The sequence below is a fragment of the Adiantum capillus-veneris genome, chromosome 2 (assembly GCF_014529385.1).
Source record: "Adiantum capillus-veneris isolate H3 chromosome 2, ASM1452938v2, whole genome shotgun sequence".
Classification (NCBI taxonomy): Eukaryota; Viridiplantae; Streptophyta; class Polypodiopsida; order Polypodiales; family Pteridaceae; genus Adiantum; species Adiantum capillus-veneris.
The window spans coordinates 9550065-9577453 of record NC_140932.1 but is presented as its reverse complement, the minus strand read 5'-3'; the positions used below and the strand labels follow the sequence as shown (position 1 = coordinate 9577453).

The window sequence follows — 27389 nt, the reverse complement described above, 5'->3', positions numbered from 1 at the left end:
ATGCTTTTCAAGTGAGTGGCAGACTAAAAAGGTCGAGAACATGATAAGACAGTGATGACCAGTGGCTATTGAAGAAATTATTAATGAAACAAAACAACAGGCCAGCACTGCTCAAGGCAAACCACTCCATATCCAAAATGACTTCAAAAACAGCAATGCCATTACGCCTCAAGAACAAATACAACCTGCACCAGAAATTCTCGACACATCAAGAAATCAAGTACCAAGACAAAATCTTTAAAGTGTCGGTATATTAAGACCGATTTCTACATGTATCATCTTCACTTACGGAACTAGCCAATTCACCTTGCATTCAGAAATTTTCTAAAAAACAGCCACGGCATTGAGTGTGTGGCCAATCCGACTTTTCATTCAAATGATAGTGCAACATCAACATGAAACTTCTACACACAAAACTCACTCGCTGATCAAAGAGATCAAAGCGAGACTCAGCTCTAAGTACACTCTTCAACACTGAACATTGAATTTGATTTCGCATAAAAGACTTGTCTTACTTTTGACTGTATGTAGAACAAAGGTCTAAAGACAAGAGGAAAACTGAATTACAGAAAATCATAAGTGATCCATAAACCTGCTGAAACTTTAAATCTAAGCAAACTTAACAGGAGGAAAAACAAGCTAAGGTCCATCTCAACACCAGAGATCACCTAGAACCACAAAAAACACAGGAACCAAGCTCCGATTGTGTAGCAACTGCAACTCAACTAACTAAAAGGAAGAAGCACCACAATTAGCTACATTAATTGCATGGAGCTGCAGAAGGTAAAACTGCACCGACCAATCAGAAAGGACTGCCATGATTAGCCTTGATCGGCAGAGAGAACAAAACCTTTGCACCCTTGCAGGGAACGCCGCCAGTTTGAAACGAAGAGAATTGCATCAACAACAAGGAGGAGCCAAGATCAGAAATCAAGCGTGAGCTCCTGCTCTTGGCCGCGCTTGGAGAGGAAGTGCATGGCGTAAGGAACGGCCCGGATGACAGCGATCCAAACGCCGAGCATGGTGAGATGGCGCCGCAGCTCCTTGTATGCCTCTGCCTTCTCCGGCCTGCGTGGAATAGCTCCCAAAAACATCCTCGCTCGCGGCTTCTGCTGTCTAGGGTTGGAACTCTGAGTAGATGGTCTCACTGATGTGTGTTTCTTTCAAAATGACACAACTTTTAACCCAATCAGGTCTTAAAAGGCCCATGTCACACGCGGGCGCTGGCCCCTCGTCACTATCTCATACTGGGTCAGCCAGGGGGGATCTATGGCCCAAATTTGGATGCGCGGAGGGGCTTTGATCTCAGCCGTTCGATCGCGCGATGAACTAGGAGAAAAAATGGCACCCCCAAGACCTTTCGGTTGCCACACGAATGCCCCACCACCACACTAGCGCGTGTCGTTGCCCATGTTGGCATGGCACACAATCACACCCTAGTTTAACCGCCCCTAGTTCACCCTTAGTTCACCCCTAGTTCACTGGATGATCCGACGGTTGAGATTAAAGCCGCCTCGTCCCCCCAACTTCAGGCCATAGATTCCCTCTTAGCCTTATGTCTGTGTCATATAGTGATGGGGTTGCCCATGTGTGACATGGTGTCTTGGGCAGGTGACCATTCTTCACACACAGTACTCATCAACAAAGATCCCCTTCTGACTGCACTTTCATTTGTCCAAAAACCCTTTAAAAAACCCATCCCATTTTACCAGCAACATAGTCGTGAAACAAGGTTTTGTCACAATAGAGTTTAGGAGTCGAGGAGGACTAGACCAAAAGCATCTTTTTAACTTTTCCAGACACTTCTGCAACACTCCCTCACTATTCGAGATCTTCTGATAAGTTGATTACATGACATCTTTTGTTACTAGATATGTCATTTGGTAGTAAATAGTATTTGTGATTGAAGGTAAAACAAAGCATTTCAATCGCCAATTCTCTCATTGCTTTTAGAGTGTTGTGCATTCCAACATCATTAGTCATTTTTTCAAGTTTTGTTCATTTCATCTCAATCTTCCATTTCAAGTTCATGGAAGTAGGTTAAGTAGGCCAAAAACCAAGTCAAAGGAAAACTCGACCAAAACCATATTTGGGAAAAAAGACCATAAACTTTGAAATTGTGGAGAAGTGTTGGGACACGAGCAACACTGAAACCAAATTGCAAAAGATCGAGGGGATAGCTTCAAAATGCCTTGTAGATCATATGTAAAATGTTTGGCTACAAACTGGCAAGGAACTTGGATGGTGATCCATGTATCTCATAAGAGAAACACTGAAAGTTGGTTTTACCTTGAATCCTTATCACAAAACCAAGAAATTAGGGAAAAAAACTTGAAATCAGAATGAATAGAATATAATACAAGGGGATACTGGGATTTTGAAATCCAAATCTAAATAGACTTGGAGAAATCATGTCAGAAAATTGGTATTAAAGTGCATCAAAAATTGCAGATTGATTAGAATATTTAATTAGTTGTGTAACATTGTGCATGTTCAAGCATGACAATTGCAAAGCAATCATTAAGTTAAATTCAAATCACACATCACATACATGTGTGGGAGAGAGAGAGAGAGAGAGAGAGAGAGAGAGAGAGAGAGAGAGAAATTCGACACCAATTGAGGGTCAAACTTTTTGGAGCCGGCCTCCCTCCAAGAGGACTTTGTATTAACAACACAAATTGAAGAGATGAAAGGTCTAAAATTATCAACATTTGTGATTAGGCTTTTTGCTTAAAAAACTCAATCCCAAGGCCCTAAACACCTCGTGGGTGATAGGATCTGCAAGGATTAAGCAAGAACTTAAGTTGGAAAGAAGATATGTAAGCATTAAGAAGTATTAAATTGTATATATAATTATGCATAAGCTTGAGTAGCCATAGCTATGGAAACTTGTGTGTGTGAGTGTGTGTGTGTGTGTGTGTGTGTGTGTGTGTGTGTGTGTGAGAGAGAGAGAGAGAGAGAGAGAGGAGATGGAGAGCTCTAGCAGGGACCTCCCTGCTTGAGCAATTGAGGCTAGATTCGCCTTGCATTAGGCAAATCGATCCCCCCTCTTATAGCGTGTGTGTGTGGTCTGTTTATCCTAGGACTAGTTACATGGCTAGTCTCACTTTGGAAAGTTGGATATGTGGCCAAACTGCCATGCATGAGGAAGAGGCGCCAAATTTTGTGCATTCACACCTCCTGGTAGCCACACAACTTGTCCCCCCTGCCCACACACCATTTGCCCACATTTTCTCTTCTAGGTGGCCATTTCTGTTTGCTTTCGGAGCTACAGACATAGAAACTAACTATTTTAGTCATGAAAAGGCCCGTTTGAACCTTTTTTATTCTTATTTGCTTGTAGCGTTAGTTATACCAATGTTACTCACTTTGAGCTTCTATTTTATAGGTCATCTATATCCCAGCAATCCACCAACCAAAACTTTGGTTCGTAATTCCCGTAACACCTTAGGGGAGAACCATTTTTTCCACTAATGAAGTGGAGACTATCTTCGACCCTCTTCCACCTCCGAATTTGGATGAGGTGGAAATAGAGGAGAGGGAGGTCGATGAATCAAGTCCGGCGGCAGCAAGTCTTAGCGAGGATGATTGTCATGATGATGAAGATGATGAGATGGAGGATGACGAACTCGAAGATGATGAAGGCAATGCATCCACAAACGACAATTTCGTTTCTCTCTTTATTGATTTAGGAGCCATGGGCTTAGAATTGGATGATGCTTCATGTAGAGATCTTTTGGAAGATGATTCATAAACATTTTGTAGTTATGAAGTTTTTTGGTCATGTAATCCATTCATCTCTCTCTCTCTCCCCCCTCTTCCTCTCTTTAAATTTGAGAATATGCTCAATTATGTTAATCAATTGACAATGATTATTTTAGTTGTAACCAAGTGTAATCTTATATTCCCTGCCTCCTTCTCCCCCCCCCCCCCCCCTCTCTCTCTCTCTCTCTCTCACTCTCTCTTCCTTCTTTTTTAAATTTGAAAATTATAAACAATATTCATTAATTTTTATTGAGAGGAGGGAAACACCAAAATTTGAATGGGAAAGGGGGGAAGGGATTAAGCCAGAATTTGAAAGTTTAGGTGCTATATTTGGCTGTTGGATATAAAACGGTAATATGCACGGTAATAACAACGAAAACAGTTGCGGTAATATTTTAAACACAAAAAAAAACCCCCTGCCCTCCCCTCTCTTGTTTCTCTACTTGAATTTGCACCTTCTCTCTACAAAACGCGGTAAAAAAGCGCGATAAACACTTGGAGATTTTCATAGTGTCCCCTAGACACAAAGGGTTTAGATACACAAACATCAGGGTGTAGGCAAAGACGCAAGCCTCCCCTGGCACAAAAGGTAAGCACACAAGTCTCCCAATCACAAGGGTACATGCACAAAGCTTCCCTATCACAAATGAAGGTGACACACAAGTGAGTGCACACAGATTTACATGGTTATTGTGTCGTGTTTTTTGGAGGATTTTCTCCCCCGCACAAATCTGCAAAAATTGTTGTACTTTTTTCTTGTCAAGTTTTGCTCAGTCTTCTTCATCTTCATTTGGTTGGTTGTCATCATGTCTTTTTGTTGATCTTTTGTCTTTGACATGTTGTGATTTTCATTTTGATATTCATTGGCTTGTTTTGTCAAAGATGCGGCCTTCATGGCCAATGGTGTAAAGTACACATGCATTGCAATTGTAGTGCTCGTGTGTGTGCTCATAATTATGGGCGGTCTACCATATACATGATGTATAGGTTGTGTCCAAAACCAATGTACATGGTGCTTTTGGACACAAATATTACATACATTCCTTTGTTCTGAGCCATGAAAGCAAGCTCTTTGTAGGTCAGGATTATGCAGTAGCTTGGGATTCAAATGTCAGTGGGATACTCCCCCTTGAGTGATAAACCTCGGTTGCAATGTTGATGTGTGAATGGCCTCTTAAAAAGGCAATTACAAAGCTTTTAAATCTTGAAAGTAAATGTAAGCTAAGGATATTCCCACTAAAAATAACTCTTGTGAAGCAAAACAAGGCGGAATAACCTATAATCAATTGTAGCAATCGAGTAGCTCCAGCGAGGTCTCGAGTTTTGTGAAAATGTGGGTATCATGGCATGTACAATGAACACCGTTGGATGTGATGACATCATTGACTGCTAACTGAGGTAGGACAATAGTGCACGCAAACAGTTGTGGGACTGAAGGTGCATGCAAATGGGCGGATGACAGTAGAAAACGGGCAAACATACATAAATTACATTGTTGCGGCTCGTTTGCAAGCCAATAGACTTGGTGTTGTGGTTTGCGCACCCGGCCTGAGCTTCAGGTCGGGAGTTCAACTCTGCCTCTTTGAATTGTTGCTCAACATTTTGTTGAGCAATGTACTCGCCATACATTCACCCGGGAATCTCACCAAAGAACCTCTTGAACCCGATACCTTTGGGTCAAACACTCTGAGAATAGAGTGAACCAATTGGCCACACAACTCTCCATGAGAGGTAGCTCTGAAAATAAGTTAGATCGACTTAAATCCAAAGGTTCCAAAGAGGATACACACATACCCAAAAATGGCAAAGGATTAGCCAAAGTGCAAGATATAGATATCAACACTTTATGCAACAAGAATTCCACACAGATTTCTAGCTCATATCTTCTTCTAATTGAAGCCTTGAGAGCTGAAATGAAAGCTTGTGTTGAGCTCTATTCCACTCACACACAATGCAAAGGTATCATGAGTTCAAAGGAACTAACGGAAAGATGCAAAACTAGTGACATGATGCAAAAAAAATATCGAGTAATGCAGAATTGACTCCCTCTCACCTAATCATCATGGGTAATGGAGTATGGTCATATCCTAAGTAAAGATTAGGGATTGGATTTATTAGCAATGCAAGAGACTAAATGCAATCAATTATGCTACTAATTAATGATGTAATGATGGAGTTAATTAGGCCTAGGTATGAACCATTGGCTCTGATACCACTTGATGGGTTAGTTGATGCAGAAACGTATTCGCTCATCACCAATGGTTAGTATTAGGCTATGAAGGGTGAAGCCTTAGCTTAGCTATAGTGTTAGGGTTGGGTTAGAGATATGGAGGTTAGGGTTAGGCTATGCCAAGAGAAAGAGTATAGAGAGAGAGAGAGAGAGAGAGAGAGAGAGAGAGAGTATAGACACAATGATAACGTTCAAAGTGCAATTAATTCATTAGAGAATAGCCTCTTAATTAGGCTTTGTGCTTTACAATCATTGGCTAGAGAGGTTTCATTCTCTTGCTATTGGACCATGCCATCATTTACCTCTTCCTAGGTGGCTAGAGAGATTTCCCACATGGTGTCACAAGTTGGGCTTACCCTAACACTTTTTGATGATCAATTCCCTCTCAACAAGTCATTACTTCAAAAGGATTGATTGCAAGATATGAAAAGCAACAACATGGCTACAAAATTCTAAGGTTTTTACTAGATGGAAAATGTATATTTCTCTTCCAATTAGTCTCATGGAATATTGAATATGGACATCGACAGTGGCCAAGGAAGATCTAGCCTATTTTGAATGGATGCACGAGGAGGCTAGGGCATCTCTCAAATAGAATGTCTTTTGTTGATAGTGGCTTAGTGTATGTATTCACTCTAAGTCTAGTGGATGAGGACTCATGTAACTTGCTAACATGAGGGAAAATATGGCATTACACTTGACTTGCATGGGCGAAGATGGTGCCATTTACTTGCCATGCACATATAATACATTTCTCACAATCTTTTAAAAACCATCTTTGTAAATTAACTTTCAACATCTACGAACTCCTAATTTCTCCAATCTTGCAAGGTTTTGAACTCTGGTTCGGATCAACCTACAACACAAAATTTAGGTACTATTACTGTTTCATAGGAACATTGCATATTCTATGATAGTCTACATTGTGGACTTGTGTGTTTTAGAATATACTATAATTTAGCATTGGGTCCTTTCGCTGATGCTTGGTGTTGCTCATGTGGACATGTGATGGAATTATAGCATTCCTTGCACTCCATGAATATCCTCCAATCAAATTGAAAGATGTATCGTAAGTAATCATGGCACACTAGTTTCAAATGCAACGTACTGTTAAATGAAAGATGTCTCGTAAGTATTCGTGGCACAATACTAGTTTCAATCCCTCGCTCTACAGGGCTTATGCAACCCTCGTTAATAGGTGACACGGGGTTGATTCAAGGGATCAACGGCGAGCAGAGGATCCACCATCGATTCATTTCCAGCAAGCGCAAAAGGGAAGGGTCCCCGTCCGCCGTCGAGACTCGTCGACCCCGCAACCTGTCCCTTTACACTCCCACACTCAATCCATCTCGCCTAGCGCGTTACGTTGAAAGTAATGCGAGGCTTGCACTATATAAGTCTTGCCCCCCCTTGCTGCGGTGATCCGACGGCCCAAAGCTCTCCGCCCGTCCGAAAATACGCCCCCGCCGTTGATCCCTGGAGTGACACCCCGTGTCACTTATAAACGAGTTATGGAACGTACCCTTACAAACATATTTTTCCAGTAAAAAAGAAACCATTTTTCGAGCACTCTCAAGCTACGCGATCGGCAACGTTCCCACTTGAGAGGGTGTAGCGCTTCGTCCTCGTCTCTTTCATATACCACTTTTCAAGGTCGCGGTGTGTGTGTGTGTGTGTGTGTGTGTGTGTGTGTGAGAGAGAGAGAGAGAGAGAGAGAGAGAGAGAGAGAGAGAGAGAATGCCTGAGGGAAACTTGGAGGTGGAGCTGCTACGGGCCTATGGCCTCAAGGATGTGGAGGCCATGGGTAAGAGAGAGAGAGAGAGAGAGAGAGAGAGAGAGAGAGAGAGAGAGAGAGAATGCGTGTGTGTGTGTGTGTGTGTGTGTGAGAGAGAGAGAGAGAGAGAGAGAGAGAGAGAGAGAGCATGCGTGTGTGTGTGTGTGTGTGTGTGAGAGAGAGAGAGAGAGAGAGAGAGAGCATGAGCAGCTTCTCGTGCAGGAAAATCTGATCCATATGCAGTTTTGACCTGCGGTAACGCGCCAAAGCAGCAGAGCAAGGTCTTGCAAGGTGACAATATTAAGCTCTTATTAGATAGAAAAAACTTGTTATAGTGGATTTGAACGCACGTGTTAATATATATTGCATGCAGATGCGGGTGGCAATCCCGTGTGGAATGAGACGTTCAACATGGAGCTCAAAGGTGGGGACAATCCCCCTGAGCTTCTCATTTCGCTCTTCGACAAGGAGAAGAAGGGCAAGGATGAGCCCATGGGAACTGTCAGGTTCTCCTCTCTCTCTCTCTCTCTCTCTCTCACACACACACACACACACACACACACACACACACTCTGAGCACTATGAATAATAATGTCATCCAAAAACCCAAGATATGGACACAACACGGTGTCTTTGAGGTCAAACTAACACAAGAAGTTTTAGACAAACTCTCACAATAATTCCCACATTGTAACTTATTTCAACATCATGAGCTTTTGTGAGGGAGGCACGGCATACCTAGCTAGGTACGATCGGGGGTCCCTTGCCTCCAATCGTACCTAGCTAGGTATGCAGTGCCTCCCGAGCAGAAGCTCATGATGTTATGCATTGCATGAAAAACACTCAAAAAGACTCCGTTTTCCTACATGAGAAAATTTCTAAACCTTCTTGTGTAATGAGGCATATGAGCTTTTCATACAACTAAATTGCTTCAATTTTGGCCTTGGAATTCAAACTACAAACCAAGATCTATGAACACTGACCTAGCTTTACATTAAGTTCAAGAAGGCAGTTCAATTTATCATTCCCATACTTTGAGTTGATCATGGTGTTGATAGGGCGAACCTGGACGAATAGAGCTTGACACGAGTTTTCATTTCACATACTTTTTATTAAGAAATCACTACTCATAGATATGGAGACAAATAAAGAGATCAACTAGAGATCTAGTAATTACAATTGTGAATTTTCCTTTATAGCTGAACACACATTATGTTTTTGTTGAATGGTTAAGTTTATGTATATAATGAGTATATGCAGGGTGCCACTAGCAACGGTGTACTCACAAAAGCAAGTGCCACCTACAAAATACAAAGTGCAATTGGCGAGTGGCAAGTTTTATGGAGAGATAGAACTACGGCTCAAGTTCTCTCCTAAGCAAACTAAAAAGGGAACCCTTCAAGTCAAGCTAGTTGAGGGCCGTGATCTTGTATCCTCTGATATTGCAAGCAAGTGCTCTCTCTCTCTCTCTCTCTCTCTCTCTCTCTCTCTCTCTCTCTCTCTCTCTCTCTCTCTCTCTCTCTCTCTCTAGCAACCTATATTTCTATTTTCCATCCTTGCAAATTATGTCTACTAGGGGTGAAAGCATGAGAGGATAAAGTGTACCACTCATTCATGCTTTAAACCCTATCAGCTTATTACTAAATTGTGTATATGATCAATGTGTCTTGGCAGGTAAAACGGACCCCTATGCAGTGCTCAAGTGTGATGGCCAACAACATAAGAGCCACGTGATGAAGAGTAATTAAAAATAAGTGCATATAGTCTTTAATGATTGTACGAACCATGTTTTAAATTTGTATGCTGACAATTAGTTGCACGAGTGGAAATATGAAACAGATGCAGGTGCCAACCCCGTATGGAATGAGACTTTTGTTTTTGAAACAACTAGCAATGCCAATGAACTAGAAGTGGACCTCTTTGATAAGGATACTTTCTCCAAGGATGACCCTCTTGGAAAGGCCAAGTATGCTCTTTTTAACCTTTCAGCTGCTTACATGTACAACATGTCAATATAGACAACACTGCACACAAAAATAGACATAATGCGAGTTTGGGAAAGAAGGTGGTGTAGCTCTTTTGATTGTGCATGCTCCTCATTCACTTTACTCACATCCCTAGAGGTACTTCTTATAATAGCCGAAGGAAATTGTAGCCAAATGTAGCAATGAAATGGGTAAGACAATAAGACTCGAGAGACTCGAGGTTGATATTGAGAGGAAAGCTTTAATAAAACCCATTCAATAGAGGAAATATTTGCCCATGAATCCTCTTTCTAAGTTTACTTATAAATAGAAGGGGGCTCCACTTAGTAGAAAGGTATAGCTCCATATGGCTAGTTATTTTTGTTATTGTCAATTTTCAAAGTAGTTTTCCCTATATGCATCCTTAAACCTGAGTCAAATATCTAAAACAATGTAGAGCATCACTTGTGCCCCTTGATAATGAAAAAATTGAAATTAGGCCCGATTCTATGTAGATGCTCTCTCTGTCTCTTTCTCTCTCACGCGCGCGCGCGCGCACACACACACACACACAATTATCATGACGTAGAAAGAGTTTATATTTGCATTCTCTCTAATTAGAACTCACTTTCTCAATGCTCCCCTAGAATTGGCAAAAGCTATCTTGAATGGTGCAGTCAAGAGCAATGTAGCCTATACACTTAAAAATAAATAAAAATCATTAACTCTAATTTGTACTTTTTATTTTTCATGTTGTTCTACACAATAGGATTTCCTTAGATAAAGTGTTTTTAGCCAACCAAGTGGCACCAACGCCCTACCAAGTGCTAGGAAAAGCAGGGCAACCTCAAGGAAACCTTGTTGTTGGTCTCAACTTTACTCCAAAGGTTAGTACAATACACCATACAACCTGACACTTTTGGGGTTTTATCCTAAATGTACTTATATGAGGATCTTGCATTGTCAAGTATCCATTAGGCTCACATGAAGAAATTGGTTTCTAGCTATACATAATGAATTTTGTCACAAATAAGCTATACAACTTTTATGGGTCCTCTAGAAGATTAAGAAATTGATTTGAGTACTAATTTGCATTAAAATCTTAGGCAATCCAGCTACTAGCTACTGGAAATTAGCCATACCCAAAGTTTTTTTCCCAAAAGTATCTTTATTTGACATGACATTTCATATGCATGAAAAAGATTTTCTTTAGTTCACTAACTGTATAAAATTATACAAAGCTTGCTGACCTTGAAACATTTGAAATCTGTAGCCAAAGTGCCTAACTTCTTGGTATTTCCAGGCTTGAAGATCATATTCTGTCTGAGCTAAACAATACAAAGGAAAAGACCAAGTCTTTCAAAAAAAATCTCTAAAAATGTGACAAAAGAAAAAGGGACTTGGTTATGCAAATAAAGTAAAGGAAAAGTGAGGGGACATATTTTGCAGATATGCTTTTTTCACATATGTAATCAATCGTGAGCTACAAGTTCTCCTCATCATATGATGCCAAACAATATCCACCAAACACACACTACAATTTTGTATTTGTGAAATAGTAGCTAGGCAGAGTTATTGAATAAGTCTTGTTAATAGAGTGCTTTTGGATTTATATTAGATATAATGAACTTTCCAATTAAAAAAGCTAATTGTTATAAGACAGACAATCAACAAGACAAGCAATCAAGAGGAATGTCAATAAAAAATTGAAAATGATTTGTGTTACCATCCATCATGCTTGGCATGATTCAAAGATGTTTCTCAAACTTAAACACCCAGAAGACCACACTCTATTTTGTGACCACCTTGAACGTGTTCTTGCTACTCTTACTAAGAGGGAAGGGCTCTCCATGTCATCCTACTAGGAGCCTTGTCATCTAGCTTTTGACCAAATAGTAACCATCAGTGAATGCCTGACTTACAAGATGTGATCAGCTCTTTACAATCCGAGAGAAAGAAGTAGAGTAGGAATTCAACTTCAAGGGGAGGAGCATTTGTGGCTTTAGCAAGAAAAACTTGTTTCAAGTGTGGAAAAAAGGGACAAATAACCAAAGATTTCCTAGCATGGAAGCTTGTAGCATTTGTGGGAAGAACGGCCATCCTCCTTCCAAGTGCTTCAAGCAAGAAAAAGGAAGCACCAACTACAATTTGAAGCCCAAAAGATCAATCTGTTTGGAACAGAAGACAAGAAAGAAGATGAAAACAAAATTTTAGTCTCTTGTGACTATGACTATGAACAAGACAAAAAAGAAGATGAAGAAAAAGACTATAACAAGGCTATAAAAACTTTTTAGTCTCTCTTTATCTTTATACATCTGTTCAAGGGGAGGTGTGTAGTGTCTCTTGAATTAGAGATGTTTTTTCTGTTGATTTGGGGATGGGCTCTTGGATTGGAGATGCTATTTTTCTCCTGGGCTGGAATGTGTCAGATATCATAGTCTAAACCCCAAGGGAAGGGTTGTTAGATTTACGTGCTTTATCCTATGTTACGTGCAACACCTCTTGTTTGCATGAAATCATGTGGTAGCATGTGGAAAAGACACCTAAAGGGTGTGGACTCACTTAGACTGAGTAAAAGGGTTTTTAAAGTGGCCTAACAAAGCACCCACAAGTTCACAAGTGGATTTGAGATTGTAGAAGGTTTAAGCAGCCCTCTACGAGACCATGCTCATGCAAAGAGAGAGAGAAGGAAGCCAAACATCCGCTACCATAACTAGTTGAATTTTGTTTCTGTTATACATACAAGAGGGCACATCCTCCTCCAAATAGGAATATGGCACCCCTTCATTCCATTTTAACCCTGCCTCTTGGAATCATCCCCGAAGCTAGAGTAGGTTCACACCATGCACCCGTTAACATTTGGCAGGCACGGTGGACGCAAACCCACAAATAGTACATTACAATCCCTTAATTTGTGCATCCCAAAATTATAAGTGTGGTGTATACAGTGTGATCATTTAAGGATGAGAACCCATTATAGTATTTTGAACATTACATGAAAATGTAAATAAGCTTACAAGAAGAGAACATCAGTAAGACAATAGGTAGGTCAGTGCGGGCTCCTTACTTCAACAAAGAACAAAGCTCCTAGAAAATGGCAATAATGTAAACACTACAAATATGTTGCATGCGGTACATGAGGTCCATTCCGACTCCCGAGAAGAGATACTAAGGATGAAAGAGTCCATAAAGAGTGTCTTTTTATTTGCGAGGTGAGAATTGATGAGATTATAAGGGAGTTAGGTTGCTGCTTTTTGTGAGGTGCCCACACTGAAAATTGCAAAACAAAGCACTAAAGATTCTATAATTGTTTGGCACGTGTCATATAACATAGCATCATGAGAATTGGTGTTAACACCAACATCAATAGTGCATTGGAGTAAACGAGGAGTTTGAAAAATGCGGGTGAGGATGATTGGACATGATCGCGGGTAGTAGTGGCCATAAGCAGTACTCTGCACGAGAAGGTAACATGTCTGGACTCCACAAGAAATAACAACACTGCATGGGCAAACTAGAGAGCTTCAGAATGGTGCTGCAATAGTGTGGCATAGGGTTCAATGAGAATTGTGGAGTGGTAATTGGAGCAAGCCATTAACAATCCACAATGGTGTGCAATAGAGGTATCTTATTTGATCTTACGGAAAGCATTGTATAAGTCACAACTATACTCATCAGAACACGAAGACCTTCCCATGCATTTTCAAAATAGGGGGAACTTTTGACCTTCCTTCAATCACCTCAGAAGGTTCTTTACATGTAAAATAATGTACATTATTGTTGTATGCATATTCTACTAAAGGTAGATACAGGATCCCAGTGGTTGTGATAGTCCACTTCTGTTACATAGGCTTTGAGTAGGTCAAGCACAATGCAATTCACATTTTCACTTTGCCCACCCATTTGAGAATGATAGGTTGAAGAGAAATTGAGCTTTGTTCCAAGATTCTCACAGAGTCCCTTCCAAAAATTATCATTCTAGGATCTCTTGAAAATAATACTCATTGGTAAACCATGATAGTTAAATATTTAAGAGAAAAATACTTGTGCCATATGTGGAGCCGTAATATTATTTTTGGCAGGTATAAAATGAGATTGCTTGCTAAACTTGTCTAATATTGTCCATATTCCTGTATTCCCATGAACAGACTTTGGTAAGCCAAAGGTAAGATCTATAGCGATACTCTCCCATGGAGAATCAAGTATTGGGAGTGACTGGAGCAAACGAGGTTGTTTCCCATGATCATATTTGATCTTTTGGCAATGCATTGAGTTACATATTCTTGTATGTCCTTTTTCATTGTAGGCCAAAGAAATATGTTTCAATTACATTCATTGTTGCATGAATCCCTCTATGACCAACATATGGTGGAGCATGTGATTCATACATGACCTTATCTATCAAAATTTTAGGAGCCATAGAGAAGATATCCATCTTGCACATGTATGGTTCTTGTGTCTTCCCTAGTGCTATTGCATACATAACACCTTGAAAATCTTGTTCAATAGCGTACTCATCTACCATAGAGTTGTGAGAGGATATGGACATAGCATTGCATCAAGGTCTACATGAGAGTGCATTGGCTACTTGATTGTGATTGCAGGTAATGCGAGAAATGTGAAAATGAAATTATGAAAGGAAATTTGTCCACATGAATTGTTTGTCAGAAAGCTTGGTTTGTGTCATGAAGTACTTGAGACTCTGATGATCTGTTTGAATGATAAAGAGCATCCCAAGCTAGTAGTGCTTCTAGGTATCCAAGGCATGTAAGACATCTAGAACTCTCCTTTTCATAGATGTCAATATTAATCTCATTAGAGTTTAATTGGTGACTCTCAAATTCTATGGCATGCCTTTCTTGAAGAAGTACTAGGCCAAGGCAATCACCACTAGCATGGCAATGGAACTCAAATGGCTTAGAGAGGTTTGCTAGCATTAAGACAGGTTGAGATGTGAGTCTCTCTTTAAGCTTAAGAAAATCTTTCTCTCCTTTTCAGTCTATACATACTTGATGTTCTTCTTGGTCAAGTCATGTAATGGTCATGCTATGGTAGAGAATTTTGCAATGAATCTTCTATAGTATGAGCATATTCCAATAAAGCTTCATAGCTCATTTAGCACGCCATTCATTTATCACCTCAAGTTTTTGTGGATATATATAAATACCCTCCTTTAAGATAGCATGACCTAAATATTGATTTTCTTCTAAGAAGAATTCACTCTTTTTGGAATTAATGAATAGTTTATTCTCTTGCAATGCTTGAAACACTGCTTTGAGATGCCCTTTATGTTCTTCTAAGGACTTAGAGTATGATATCACCAAAGAACTCCTATATAATAGTTGTGTACACAAAAGATTCTTTCCATCATTTGATTGAATTGTTACCATATACATGTGGTCGTGATGTGTGTGAACACACTAGGACCGCCAGGGCATTTTGTCCCTCTTTAGGAGGTTTTTCCCCCCGAGCATTGTATATACGCCCATCACTCTAGGGTTATCTATCTTTCCATTGCACACTAAGTAACACACTCTCTATTGTGTGCTTGGAGCTTCCTTCGTCGTCTCAAAGATGTGTGCGTTTCTCTGCAACCCTAATTCCAACAATTGGTATCAGAGCAGGTTATGTCCTCCCGGGCTTAGTCGCCAGCTGCTCCAGCACGCGCTTGCTCACTTTCTCCGATTACAGTGAGGTTTGGCAAGAGTTTGCAAGATGAAAAAAATTTCGGGTGTCCTCGTAGAGCTCAGTATGCTCAGATTTTTTATTCGAGCTCATTTCGGCCTCCGTTTCCACTATAGGCAGGTCTGCACAGGCTATTTCGTCATTTTGTGAAGAATTTTTGTCAGTGCCATTTTCTATATAACATGTGCCTTACAGTCTTCTATGGTCTATGCTATATAGCACGTGTTGTTCCCGCTTCGTTTCTCCTCTTTTTGGGCAATTTTCACATCACATGCAACATTTACCATGCTGACAACAACACAGATGTGTTCAAGATGTTTGCTGCTGAGGACAGGTTGGATGGGGACAATTACCCTATGTGGGCTTACATGATGCAACATGTTCTTGTGTCAAAGGGCATCTGGAATATTGTGTAGGGCATTGATGTATGCCCTGGTTCTGAGGATGCAGGCGATGTTGAGGATCTTGCAAGTCTTGCTACAAGGATTGATGCTATTAGAGTTGTTTTGCCTATGATAGAACAATCTCGTTGGGATGTAAAGGATGCGCAGGCTCATGCATTGATTGTGTTGTCTGTGAAGCACACCATTGTCTCTCACATTCGTTCAACAAAATCTGCAAAACAGGCTTGGGATATTTTGGCTGGTTTTTATGCAAGTTGCATGAGGCTAAAATTGCTTTGCTACGTAAAGAGCTGGAGTCGAAGATTATGCATGAGGAAGATGATATGGAAACTTTCCTTGCTAGTGTCAAGGATATCAATGAGCAACTTATTTCTGCAGGTGAAGTCATTTCAGATAGTTCCCTTGTGTAGATTGTTCTTGATGCCTTACCAGATTCTTACCAAACTTTTGCTAGTACTTGGAGACTTATGACCCAAGAAAATCCAGAAGTTGTCAAGTTTGATGCATTATGCACATTGATGTTGCAAGATTCACTTTAAAAAAAAAACAATACTAGACAGCGTGTAGTTAAACATGCTTTTATTGCTACTCAAAGAAAGGGTGGTAACAACAATGCAGCCACTTCTTATGGTTTTGCTGTGAGTGGAAAAAATTCTATTCCTAATGCTTCTGCTGGCAGCAATTCGTCTAGAAATTCTGGTGGTAAGGGCAAAAAGAAAATGCGTTGCCATTATTGTAAAGCTAATGATCACTTGATCAAGTTGTGTCCTAAGTTGAAGGCCAAAGAGGCTAAGAAGAAAGAGGGTGGTTCCACTGCAAATGCTGGTTCCACTACAAATGCAGCCATTGTTGAGTCTTCTGTGAAAGGAGACTGTGTTGCTGATGTTGATACAAAATGGGCTTTTAGCGCAAAGTGCACTTACAATCCTGCTGTCCATGATGTATGCTTGTCAGTTGCTGCAGATTTACATGTGTGGTATTTTGACAGTGGTGCTACAAAGCACATTACCTCACATCGTGAATTATTCACCTCTCTCGAGTCTGTCCCTCATGGGAATGTGCCAACAATGCCTCTTATCTGGTTCAAGGAGTTGGAAAGATTGTGCTTACTGCTGCAAATGGCAGTTCCTTCACACTTGTTGATGCACTTTATGTACCTGGGATCAAGAAGAATCTTTTGTTTGTATTCGCACTTGCTAGACTTGGACTTGTAGTCAAATGTGTGGATGACAGATGTACAGTTCATGATCTCAATTTTGGTGATGAAATTGTTGCATCTAGCCTTTTGTGCCGTGGGTTGTATAAGCTCACTTTGTATTACAAGTGTGGACAAAATTTTGCAAATGCAGTTGCAGATCCAAGGGCTATTTCAGATGCAAAACTTTGGCATGCACGTTTTGGTCATCTGAATTTTACCAGTTTGCTGCGTTTGTAGAAATCTGATATGGTTGCTTCTTTGCCACCTCTTGAAGCACCTGTCAAACATGTTTGTGAAGGCTGTATTTTGGGTAAGATGCAATGTTCTAAGTTTCTAAAGGATGGTTTAGTTCGGGCCACATGCAGGTTGCAGCTTGTGCATAGTGATGTTTGTGGGCCCATGCAAACTCCGTCCTTGGGCAATTACCTTTACTTCGTGACTTTCATTGATGATTACTCCAAGAATGCATGTTTATTTTTGCTTAAAGCAAAGTCCAAAGTTTTTATGTGCTTCAAAGAATTTCTAGCTATGGCTGAAAATGTCTCAAAATGTACTATGGGCACCCTCCGTTCCGATCGAGGGGGGGGAGTATATGTTCTCATGAATTCAATGCATTTCTGGCTAGTCGTGGGATAAAACACCAATGTGCAGTGCCTTATACACCTCAACAAAATGGTGTTGCTGAGAGGAAAAATAGATCACTTACGAAAATGGCACGATGTATGGTCAAAAGTCAAGCTTTGCCGCATTCTTTTTGGCTTGAGGCCATCATGTGTGCCACTTATGTACTAAACAGGTGTCCTACGAAAGCTTTGCAGTCTATTACTCCATATGAAGCATGGCATGATAGAAAGACTTCTATTGAGCACATGCGTTTTTTTGGCTGTTTGGCATATGCTTTGGTGCCACAAACACAACGCATAAAATTGGATGATAAGGCTGTCAAATGTATTTTTGTTGGTTATAGTGCTGAAAGAAAAGGTTACATGTTATATCATCCGCAAACAAAACGTATTCTGGTTTCACAAGATGTAGTGTTTGTGGAAGATTCTGTTGAGCCCTTGTTGTCATGTACTAGAGACAGTAATGTAAGCTCACGATACATTTATGACACTTCGTTGCCTCTTTTCAATGGTGAAAATACGAATGTAAGTTCCAATGAGGCAAATGTACAGCCTATGGGGGTTTCTGAAAATGTTACAGATCAGCTTATCAACTGATGTAGATGTACATGATGTACTTGATGAAGAAAGGGCTGAAAATGAGTAGGCTAAAGGTATGTCAAAATGGCTGGTCCACACTTTGCGTGATAGTAAATTGGATGCACCTTTGTCTAGTCGTACTCGTTCAGGCTCTCGCCATCCATCTTATGCATCAGATTGTTATGCTTTGACTGTGTCTAGCTTACGTGATGTTGAGGAGCCTTTGTCTTTTGATGAAGCATAGAATTCAAAAAATTAATTGGCTGCCATGAAATCAGAATATGATGCACTTATAGAAAATGAAACATGGACTTTATGTGATTTGCCTCCTGGCAAAAAGGCCATTGGTACGAAGTGGGTTTACAAGTTGAAACGCAAGCCGGATGGTGAGATCGATCGCCATAAGGCTCGACTTGTTGCAAAGGGTTATGCACAACAAAAAGGCATAGATTATGAAGAGACTTTTGCTCGCACTTGTCGTATGACTACTGTGTGTTTTCTATGTGCATTGGCAACTCATTTTGGTTGGGATGTACATCAATCAGACATTGTTACTGCTTTCTTGAATGGTGACATATTTGAGGAAGTTTATGTAATGTAGCCTCGCGGTTTTGTCATAAAAGGCCAAGAGGAGAAAGTTTGAGATGTAAGAAGGCTTTGTATGAGTTGAAGCAATCTCCTCGTGCTTGGTATGGGAAAGCTGGCACTCATTTGGTCAAACGAGGCTTTCGTAATAGTCCAACAGATAGCACATTGTATGTAAAGCGTGAGGGTGATGTACTTCTCATTGTGGTTCTTTATGTCGATGATTTGCTGATCCACTGGACCAAATGAGAGACATATTCCTGAATTTAAGGCTGATTTGAATGCTACTTTCAAGACAAAAATTTTGGTGTTGTTGCATCATTACTTGGGTATACATTTTAAGCATTGTGATGGTGGTATTGCCTTGTGTCAGAAAAGTTACATAGAGACATTGCTATGTAAGTTTGGACTTGAGGATTGCAAACCTATTGCCACTCCCATGGAAACAGGCTTGAAGTTGAGTCTACATGATGCTGGCGATCCTGCTGATGTCACTCTTTACCAAACTGCTATTGGCTGCCTCATTTATGTATGCAACACGAGGCCAGATATTTAGTTTGTAGTCTCACAAGTCAACAGATTTATGCATAGCCCAGGGTTTAAGCATTGGCAGGCTGTGAAGAGGATTTTCCGCTACCTTAGTGGCACTTTACATCTTGGCTTGTTTTATCCCAAGAAGGGATCATTGCCGCCAGACTTACATGCTTTTTCAAACTCAGATTGGGCTGGTTGTTTTGACATGTGAGTGTCCACAAGTGGTTTTTGTTTCATGCTTGGCAGTTCATGTATATCATGGTTGAGCAAGAAACAACCTACTGTGGCCACTTGGAGTTGTGAGGCTGAGTACAGGGCAATCTTCACAGCTACGTTGAGTGTGTATGGCTCAGATGCCTTATGGCTGATTTGGGTCTTGGATAGGACACTGCCAACACTATCTACATTGACAGTCAAAGTGCATTGGCAGTTGCGAGGAACCCCGTTTTTCATGCTCGCACAAAGCACATTGAGGTGCATTACCACTATGTCAGGGAGAGGCTCTCAGCAGGAGAGATCAGCTTGGCGTATGTGCCAACACAGGACAACCTTGCAGATCTTTTCACAAAGGCATTGTCTCATGAGAAGCTTGAAGCTTTCTGCAAAGCTTTGGGCTTACTCCCCTTTGTGGATTGATCATGTACTCAGGGTATGGCACTCCCTTTACTCATGTGCCAGCTCTCGTTCATCGCATCACTCCACGGGGGATTTGTTACCATATACATGTGGTAGTGATGTGTCATGTGAACACACTAGGACCGCCGAGGCATTTTTTCCCTCTTTAGGAGGTTTTTCCCCCCGAGCATATTATATACGCCCATCACTCTAGGGCTATCTATCTTTCCATTGCACACTAAGTAACACACTCTCGATTGTGTGTCTGGATCTTCCTTCATCTTCTCCAAGCTGTGTGCGTGTCCTTGCAACCCTAATTCCAACATGAATGTCGTTGGAGCATTTGTCAGCCCAAAAGGCATGATAATATATTCATACAAGTCAAAGGCTGTCCTAAAGGCTGTCTTGTGAATATCTTTTGATACCATTTGTATTTGATCTTAGAAACTTTTAAGGTCCATTCTACTAAAGTAGGTAGAGCCTTGCAACTTATCAAAAAATACTCAATCCTCATCACTTGAAATCTGCTCTTTACTGTAAACTTGTTTAGTGCATGATAGTCTACACACATTCTTTATGCACAATCCTTTTTGTGCACTAATAAGACAAGAGAACGAAATGGCAAAGAGCTAGATCTTACCACTGTCGTTTGTGGAAGTTCATTGACTTCTAACATAATCTCCTCTTGTTGAGCTAGTGAGACTTAACAAGGAGGCTTGTTAGGAGGAGAGATTTTTAGTATGAGCTCAAATCTATGATCATCATCCCCCCTTTTTGAAGGTAACTCTTGTTGGATGACATTGATAAAAAGATTAGCATATACATTTAGAAATGAATAGGAATCACTTTCTTCCTTTAATGAACCATTAGAAGAGACAACATCATTTTTGGGAACATCCTTGACAAATATCATGTAAGTAGAAATAGAAGAGACAACATTATTCTTGGAAACATCCTTGACAAATATCATATAAGTAGAAATAAAACTCTTTATTGATTTGTCAAAGGAGTCACGATATACAATGGGGATGGTGTGTCCCGTCTCATTGACTTGCAAAGTGATGTCTCTACCTTTGTGCTAAAATGCTACCATTCTCTCTAGTAACTCAATAGAAGCAACCATCAAGTCATGGTGCTCCAAGCAGCACATCCTCATTGTTGAGCGAAGAGGTGACAAAATCATCTTTGTCTAGATACTCTTGCACATGAAGCCTTAGCTTTTCAATTAAAGGTGTGATTGGATTTTTTGGGCCTTCAAAGGGTCCTTCAGGAATTAGTAGTAACACATGTTTGTCCCATCTCATGAGCATGTATCCCTAGCTTTGATCCTTATCCCACATATATATAATTATGTGTGGAACCAGAATCAAAGAGGATGAGTGCATCATGTTCTCTCACTTTTCCGCATGCAAGCATAAGGGACTTCTAGGTGGAAGACTGCCGTCTTCTTCAACAAATACCATTGCAATCCTAGGGGGTTTCTTCTTTGCATGGTTTTGACGGCACACATGGTAAGAGTGGCCTTGTTCACCACATTTAAAACATTTGGTATCTTTACAATAATTCTCTACATATTCATGAGATAATTGATTCTTACCTTGGTAGCCAAACTTATCTTTAGGCTTTCCACTTTTGGTAGAAAAATTTTTATTCGGATTTATCCTTTTTTTTAATTGATTGTCTCTCCCATTCTTTAGATTTGAACCCTTGTACGAGTCTTGAAATTTGATGTTGAAGGTTACCATTGAAATTTGATGTTGAAGGTTACCATTGAAATGGTCCGTGGCCATTGTGCATTGACATTGTCTCTCCAATCTTTCCAGAGCCCAGTACAAAATTTCTCCTTTTGCTCCGAGAACTTGATGGGCCTGGACACTGTAGCTTTGCTATGTAGACATTAAGAAGAGGATGGGTTCTAGGAGGGCATATTTATTTTGCCATGAGATTATGGTGGTGATTATGATTTTGATAAATAGGTGCATGCCATGTGTGTAAGAATGGTGTGTGTGTAAGAGTGGTCAAAGGATGCACTTATTCCATAAAAAATGAGGTGGACAATTTTATGATCATTGGCCTCCCATAACTCCTACATATGATCTAGAATTTAAGTGGAGATTATGGATCTATGATCTACACAACGAACTCTTTTTGTAGATATGCTACATGATATGGTCTTACCCACTAGATTTTAACTTTCATTATGGGGGAAAAGTTTGAATTCAAATAAGCTAGCCATTATGCCTATTTTAATTCAAAAGTTGACCCTTGATTTCTTTCTTAATACTAAAAGTTTGACTCCCTTCAATTGACAAATAAAGAGGCTCTCCTAGATCCCATTTTCTTCCTAATGTCCCAAAACTTTTTCACATATTTTTGCATGTTATCTTTATCATTAAGCTTTATATTTGAATTCATAAGTTGTCCCTTGATTTCTTCCTTAATACTAAAAGTTTGACCCCCTTCAATTGACAATAAAGAGGCCCTCTTAGGTCCCATTTTTTTCCTAATGTCCCAAAACGTCTCCACATATCTTTGCATGTTCTCTCCATCATCAAGCTTTAAGCTTTACCATGGCGTAAGCACTTGATAAAAGCCCCATCAGATAAAAATTGCTTCATGATAGCAACTTGACATATTTTCCAAGTCTTTGGAGCCTCTCCCTTGGAGCATAGTCTTTCCCACCATTGACGAGCTGATTTTTGGAGATGCATGGAAACATGTTGTAGTCAGGATGACTTCAAAAAAATTGCATCCCCAAAGGTGACATCAAATTGCTGGATAAAGCTCAGAAATTTGTCCACATTGCCAAAAGTTCCATTAAAGGATAGGGAGATTATGATTTTACCTCCTTCTTTGAACTTTCTTAAGTGATATGCTCTCTTCCAAGTAGTGTAAGAGCGTTGATGGCCTCTTTGCTTGTGTACTTTGAGAAAGTTGCTATCTAAAGAGGAGGAATTTCCCAATTTTGATGAGCTTGATGATGATGGAGATCTGGATGGCTTCTTCTTTCTTTGTTTTTTTTTTCACGCTTCTTCTCACTCTTCCCCAAGAGTGAGGAGAAGAACAAGGGCTTGAAGGTATCCTCCCAAAAGGAGGTGATGTTGAGGGAGTTCTTTGATGTCTCCTATGGTGTACATCTACATCAAATGACACAGGACAATCTTTCTTATTCAAAGGGGTGGAAGCATGGTAAGGTGACCCCATTTCTTAAGTCCATAGGAAACCACTTTTAAAGTGATAAATAGCTTGTCCAAGCTGAAAATTGATGAGCAAGGAAAAACCTTCTATTTTTTGGAAATTGTTTGGGAGGTCAAGAACATCTGCCTATGTTTCTTTCTTGGCATGCAAGAGTTACGTCATCAGCATGTATCCCACTAGGCCCTATGATAGGCTCGTTCTGTGTTCGCTCATGAGAAGAAACACACAAAGGTCTCTCTCTCTCTCTAACACACACACACACAACACACACACACAAATGACTCTCTCTCTCTCTATCACTCTCTCTCTCTCTCTCTCTCTCTCACACACACACACACACACACACACACACACACACACACACACACACACACACACAGATTGCGAGCTTTTTTCCCTTATTGGACAGTTCCAAACATGGTTATCATTACAGAGGAGACTCCCAAAATTCCTTGTTCAATCAGCAATGCCTGAGAAAGTGGTAGATACAATCGGGCAGTATGGGGCTGAGAAGGAACGGTCTTATAGAGCTAGGAAGCAGGAGAAACAAGCTCAACTATACCCAAATATAATATCTAACTATACCCAAATGATTTTCTCAGATTAAACTGATCATTTAATGTGGGAGACTAAACGGGAACAAGAGCCAGGATATAGACATGTGCTTTTAGATGTATCTCAGCACAAGACCAAAGGTAATGGGTCCAAATGGGAGATGGTCTATCAAAGAGCAGTGTCAGTTAATGGGGCTTAAAAGATCTTATGGTGGTTAGCTTCATTAAATACCTCCAAAGGTTAGTGTAAAAGTCCTTAGACCTTAGGTTAAGCTAGGCCTATGCTTGAGGTGCTTGATAATTAAAGTGCATGAGATGCTTGATAACTAAGGTGCATGCTTAAGCTAGGCATTAGCTTGAAAATTCAAATCAATCGCTACAAGGAGGGGGTGAGCCCTTGAAGCTAGGAGAGAGAGAGAGAGAGAGAGAGAGAGAGAGAGAGAGAGAGAGAGAGAGAGAGAGAGAGAGAGAGAGAGAGAGAGAGAGAGAGAGAGAGAGAGCCCATACTCTTGCTAAGCTTGTACTTGCTAACTAAGGTGCTTGAGAAGCTTCCCATGCTTGGAGGGTAAGGTGCTTGAGGGCTTGAGTCAAAAAGGTGCCCTACAAAGGAGGGGGCAAGCCCCAAAGCTAGGGGAATGATTTGACCAACCCCTCACTCACCCAAAGGATACCCCTTCCTCAAGGGGCACAAAGACACATATCAAGTTCTCCCTATGCTTAGCCTCATGGTATACTTTGAACCCTATTGGATAGGCTAAAGAGGGGCCCAATAATCTTTTAGCTAATTTAATTAATTGTTTATGCATTTATCAAGTCCTCTCTCTCAAAGGGGAAAGGAGGACAATTGTCCTAATGCCAGCATGGCGCCTTGATATGCACTATGCATGCGATTGTCTAGGCTTGTAGGGGTCCAATCAAATGCAAGCATGAGCTAAAAGGGGGGGGGGGGGTCGAACAAAGCAGGCTGGGGGCGTATACTCCCTCTCTCACACACGTGCACACTCACATGCTCATTCTCACTTTGCAAAGTGCAAGAAGTCCATCTCCTTCTCCAAGATTGTTGAGAAGTTGAGAGACTACACCAACACTCTTGGCTATGGAATGAAAATCCAACCAAGAGCCATGCTTCAATGCTTAAGCTTGCCATCTTCATCATCATCATTACTATGCTATTATGCTATGCTAAGAAAGAAGAGTGATGATAAGTGAGGAACTATCTCTTTCTCATATGTTACTTCTTCTTCCTCTTCCCTACCCTCATTCCTCGCTAGCTCTGTCCACCTTTGAAGGTGTTTGAGGCCTTGGGACTGAGGTCGGGGATGGTTAATGATTTTACAAAGGTTATGTTATGCTTGTGATGCATGAGGTTTTCCATTTTCATTGCATCACCTAGGTCTCAAGAAAACCAAATATTGTATTGTACCAAGTCTCTCTTTATGGGGGATGCTAGCATAGCGAGAACAAAACCAACAACTCTATGTCGGCCGAGGGCAAAGATTAACCCGTAGGCGCATGGAAATAAGAAGATGGTTGTGAAACTACTTCTTGACTTTCTAAGACGATCTCTAATCGAGGAAATTGAATCCAAGAACGCACAAGTGAAAGCAAACCAACCTACGATGTTAATGCTATCTGAATCTAGGTCAAATGCATTTGAAATGTCACAAAACTCACAAGATATGCTCTCCTTATTATGAGGACAATATCCTATGGACTGTGACTTGATAACCCACCTCAAACTACCTCTTGTGGAAATTGCGTATAAAGACAAGTAGCAAAATAAAAGTTACCGTTTTTTGTGGCATATGATCCTAATGTGTAGTCCTACTCGCCGTGAACCCATAGGTGCAAAGAACTCACCAAACGGACACCTGGTTTGCAAGAAAACTCAGCCGGAAGCTCGTAGGAGCTCACTTCGCGTTGTAGTTGGAATCACACACTCTTGGCATTGAATGGAAGCCCTTGCTGTTGCTAACACAATGGTGGTGTCGCTTTAGCAATGGACCTTCCGTAGTGCATTTAGGGAAGAGAAGAAATCACACTCTCACTCTTTCTCTCTCTCACAGACACCATGCACAGTGATAATTGGATTTGATTAATTCAAAAGTTGGGTTTAAAGTTATTAAAATTGACTTATATACATTCCTCCGTAGAGGCTCATTCCCACAAAGTCTAATGGCTGTTCAAATATTACAAAGGTATCATTTTGCTTCAAAAAATAATAGTACAATGTATTGGGGAACCTCTTCTGTATTCCCCTGTCAACACTCCCCCCTTCCGCGTCCATGTCGTCCCTGACATGACTGGTTTTGCTCTTTGTCTTTAGTGAGAGCTGTTCTGCTTTCAGTGGAAGCCTGGTGGTTTTAGCAGCTTCAGGTACGATTCGTACCGGATATTCCCCAAAGTGAATGTTGGGCCGGATATCTTGGTATTGTATGTAAAGAACCCTGTGTAGAAAGCTTCTTCAAAAGCTTGCATGTGATAGCTGGGCAGAAACATGATTCTTTGATATAGTAAATGTAAAACCTCTGGAGATGGTTGTTTTGACAGATCATATGTCATTGCAATGACAGTGTCGCCCATTGAAGGAGTGTAGAATCCATCGCTTTAGAAGGAGCGAACACTTCAAAGCAAGCCAACAAGGTTTTGCAAATTTTCCAGATCATGACGCACATCAAGTTTGGAGAGCCATTGAAGATCTTAATGGTGCCCTTCAGGGTTTTCACCATATAAGAGACACATATTCTCTCTCCTTTAGGTGGTGTAGGCATAGACGGGTGGCTAAGCCCTTTCGGATGAGCCTACAGGATTCTTTGGGCCCTCCACCAAGTATTTTAAAAATCCTGGGTACTGTAGGAGCCAGGATTTTCTCCATCTTGGTTGTGAGTCCACCACTCTACCTGCAGCCTCTGTATTCTTGACATCTCCTTCATAGATTGGCTCTGTGGATTCTGCTTCAACTCTTTTCCTGATTAGTATTACTTCATACTTTAGGAGAGGATATGGGAGTGTGGGTTGCATCCATTCCTCCCTAAGTACATTTGTGGCCAGCCCTTGGACTCCTACAGAATGGAGCATTCTTGATTCCCATTCCAAGGCTGCCTTGTGGTCTTCTGCTGTTGTCTTCTCTATTAGAAGCTGGAGGGGTGTCTCCTCCTCTGCGGTTAGTGGTTGTGTTTGTTCTACCACTGTCTCCTCCTGTTCTTCCTTGTGCTGTATGTCTTTGGCACCTTCAAGAATTTCCATGGGCTCATCTCTAGCACTGTCTCCTCCTGTTCTTCCTTGTGTTGTATGTCTTTGGCACCTTCAAGAATTTCCATGGGCTCATCTCTAGCATTTGTCTCCATTTAACTGTGCCCTGGTTCCGATTCCCGTGTCCTTTAAAACTGCTATTTTCTTTTGCAAGTCCGTGATTTGTCTTTGCACAAATGTGTCTCGTTGAGTAGCTTCCTCTGCCATGTCAACCAGTTTCTCTTGCAGTGTTTCGAGATTCTTTTGAAGTTCTTGTTCTTTCTGGAGAGCTTGGTGTTCGGCTCTCATTCTTTCTTCGATGGCTAGAGACCCTTGTGCCATATGCATCCACTATCTTTGCTCTAGCCGAAATTCCTTCTGTAGGGTGGTGATTTGTGCTTCCAAGGCTTGTATAACTTGGGCATCTGCCCCTTCACTTGTCCTCACCGC

The 27389-nt window shown here is 40.8% G+C and overlaps 2 protein-coding genes across 3 annotated transcripts; one reads left to right on the top strand and one right to left on the bottom strand.

Moving 5' to 3' along the window:
• Positions 1-467: 467 nt before the first annotated feature.
• On the bottom strand, positions 468-1156 carry TOM6 (translocase of the outer mitochondrial membrane 6). Its single transcript, XM_086526019.1, has one exon. The coding sequence runs from the start codon at positions 1092-1094 to the stop codon at positions 924-926; it is 171 nt and encodes a 56-aa protein (XP_086382145.1). The 5' UTR covers positions 1095-1156; the 3' UTR covers positions 468-923.
• Positions 1157-7660: 6504 nt separating this feature from the next.
• LOC147462355 (synaptotagmin-4-like) lies at positions 7661-11290 on the top strand. 2 transcript variants are annotated; one of them, XM_086526006.1, is made up of 8 exons: positions 7661-7799; positions 7980-8060; positions 8143-8275; positions 9030-9217; positions 9444-9509; positions 9609-9735; positions 10503-10620; positions 11037-11290. In XM_086526006.1, the coding sequence occupies exons 1-8, from the start codon at positions 7733-7735 to the stop codon at positions 11040-11042; spliced, it is 786 nt and encodes a 261-aa protein (XP_086382132.1). In that variant the 5' UTR covers positions 7661-7732; the 3' UTR covers positions 11043-11290. The 2 variants fall into 2 exon arrangements, with proteins under 2 accessions (XP_086382132.1, XP_086382137.1); XM_086526011.1 differs by having other exon boundaries at positions 7665-7799; positions 7992-8060.
• The last annotated feature ends 16099 nt before the right edge of the window (positions 11291-27389 follow it).

Bases quoted from the DNA above. Each gene is read 5' to 3' on its own strand.
- LOC147462355 (XM_086526006.1), top strand. From the start codon at position 7,733: ATGCCTGAGGGAAACTTGGAGGTGGAGCTGCTACGGGCCTATGGCCTC. The intron at 9,218-9,443 runs GCAAGTGCTCTC...GTGTCTTGGCAG, and splicing joins TGTATCCTCTGATATTGCAA to GTAAAACGGACCCCTATGCA. The intron at 9,510-9,608 runs GTAATTAAAAAT...AATATGAAACAG, and splicing joins TAAGAGCCACGTGATGAAGA to ATGCAGGTGCCAACCCCGTA.
- TOM6 (XM_086526019.1), bottom strand. From the start codon at position 1,094: ATGTTTTTGGGAGCTATTCCACGCAGGCCGGAGAAGGCAGAGGCATAC.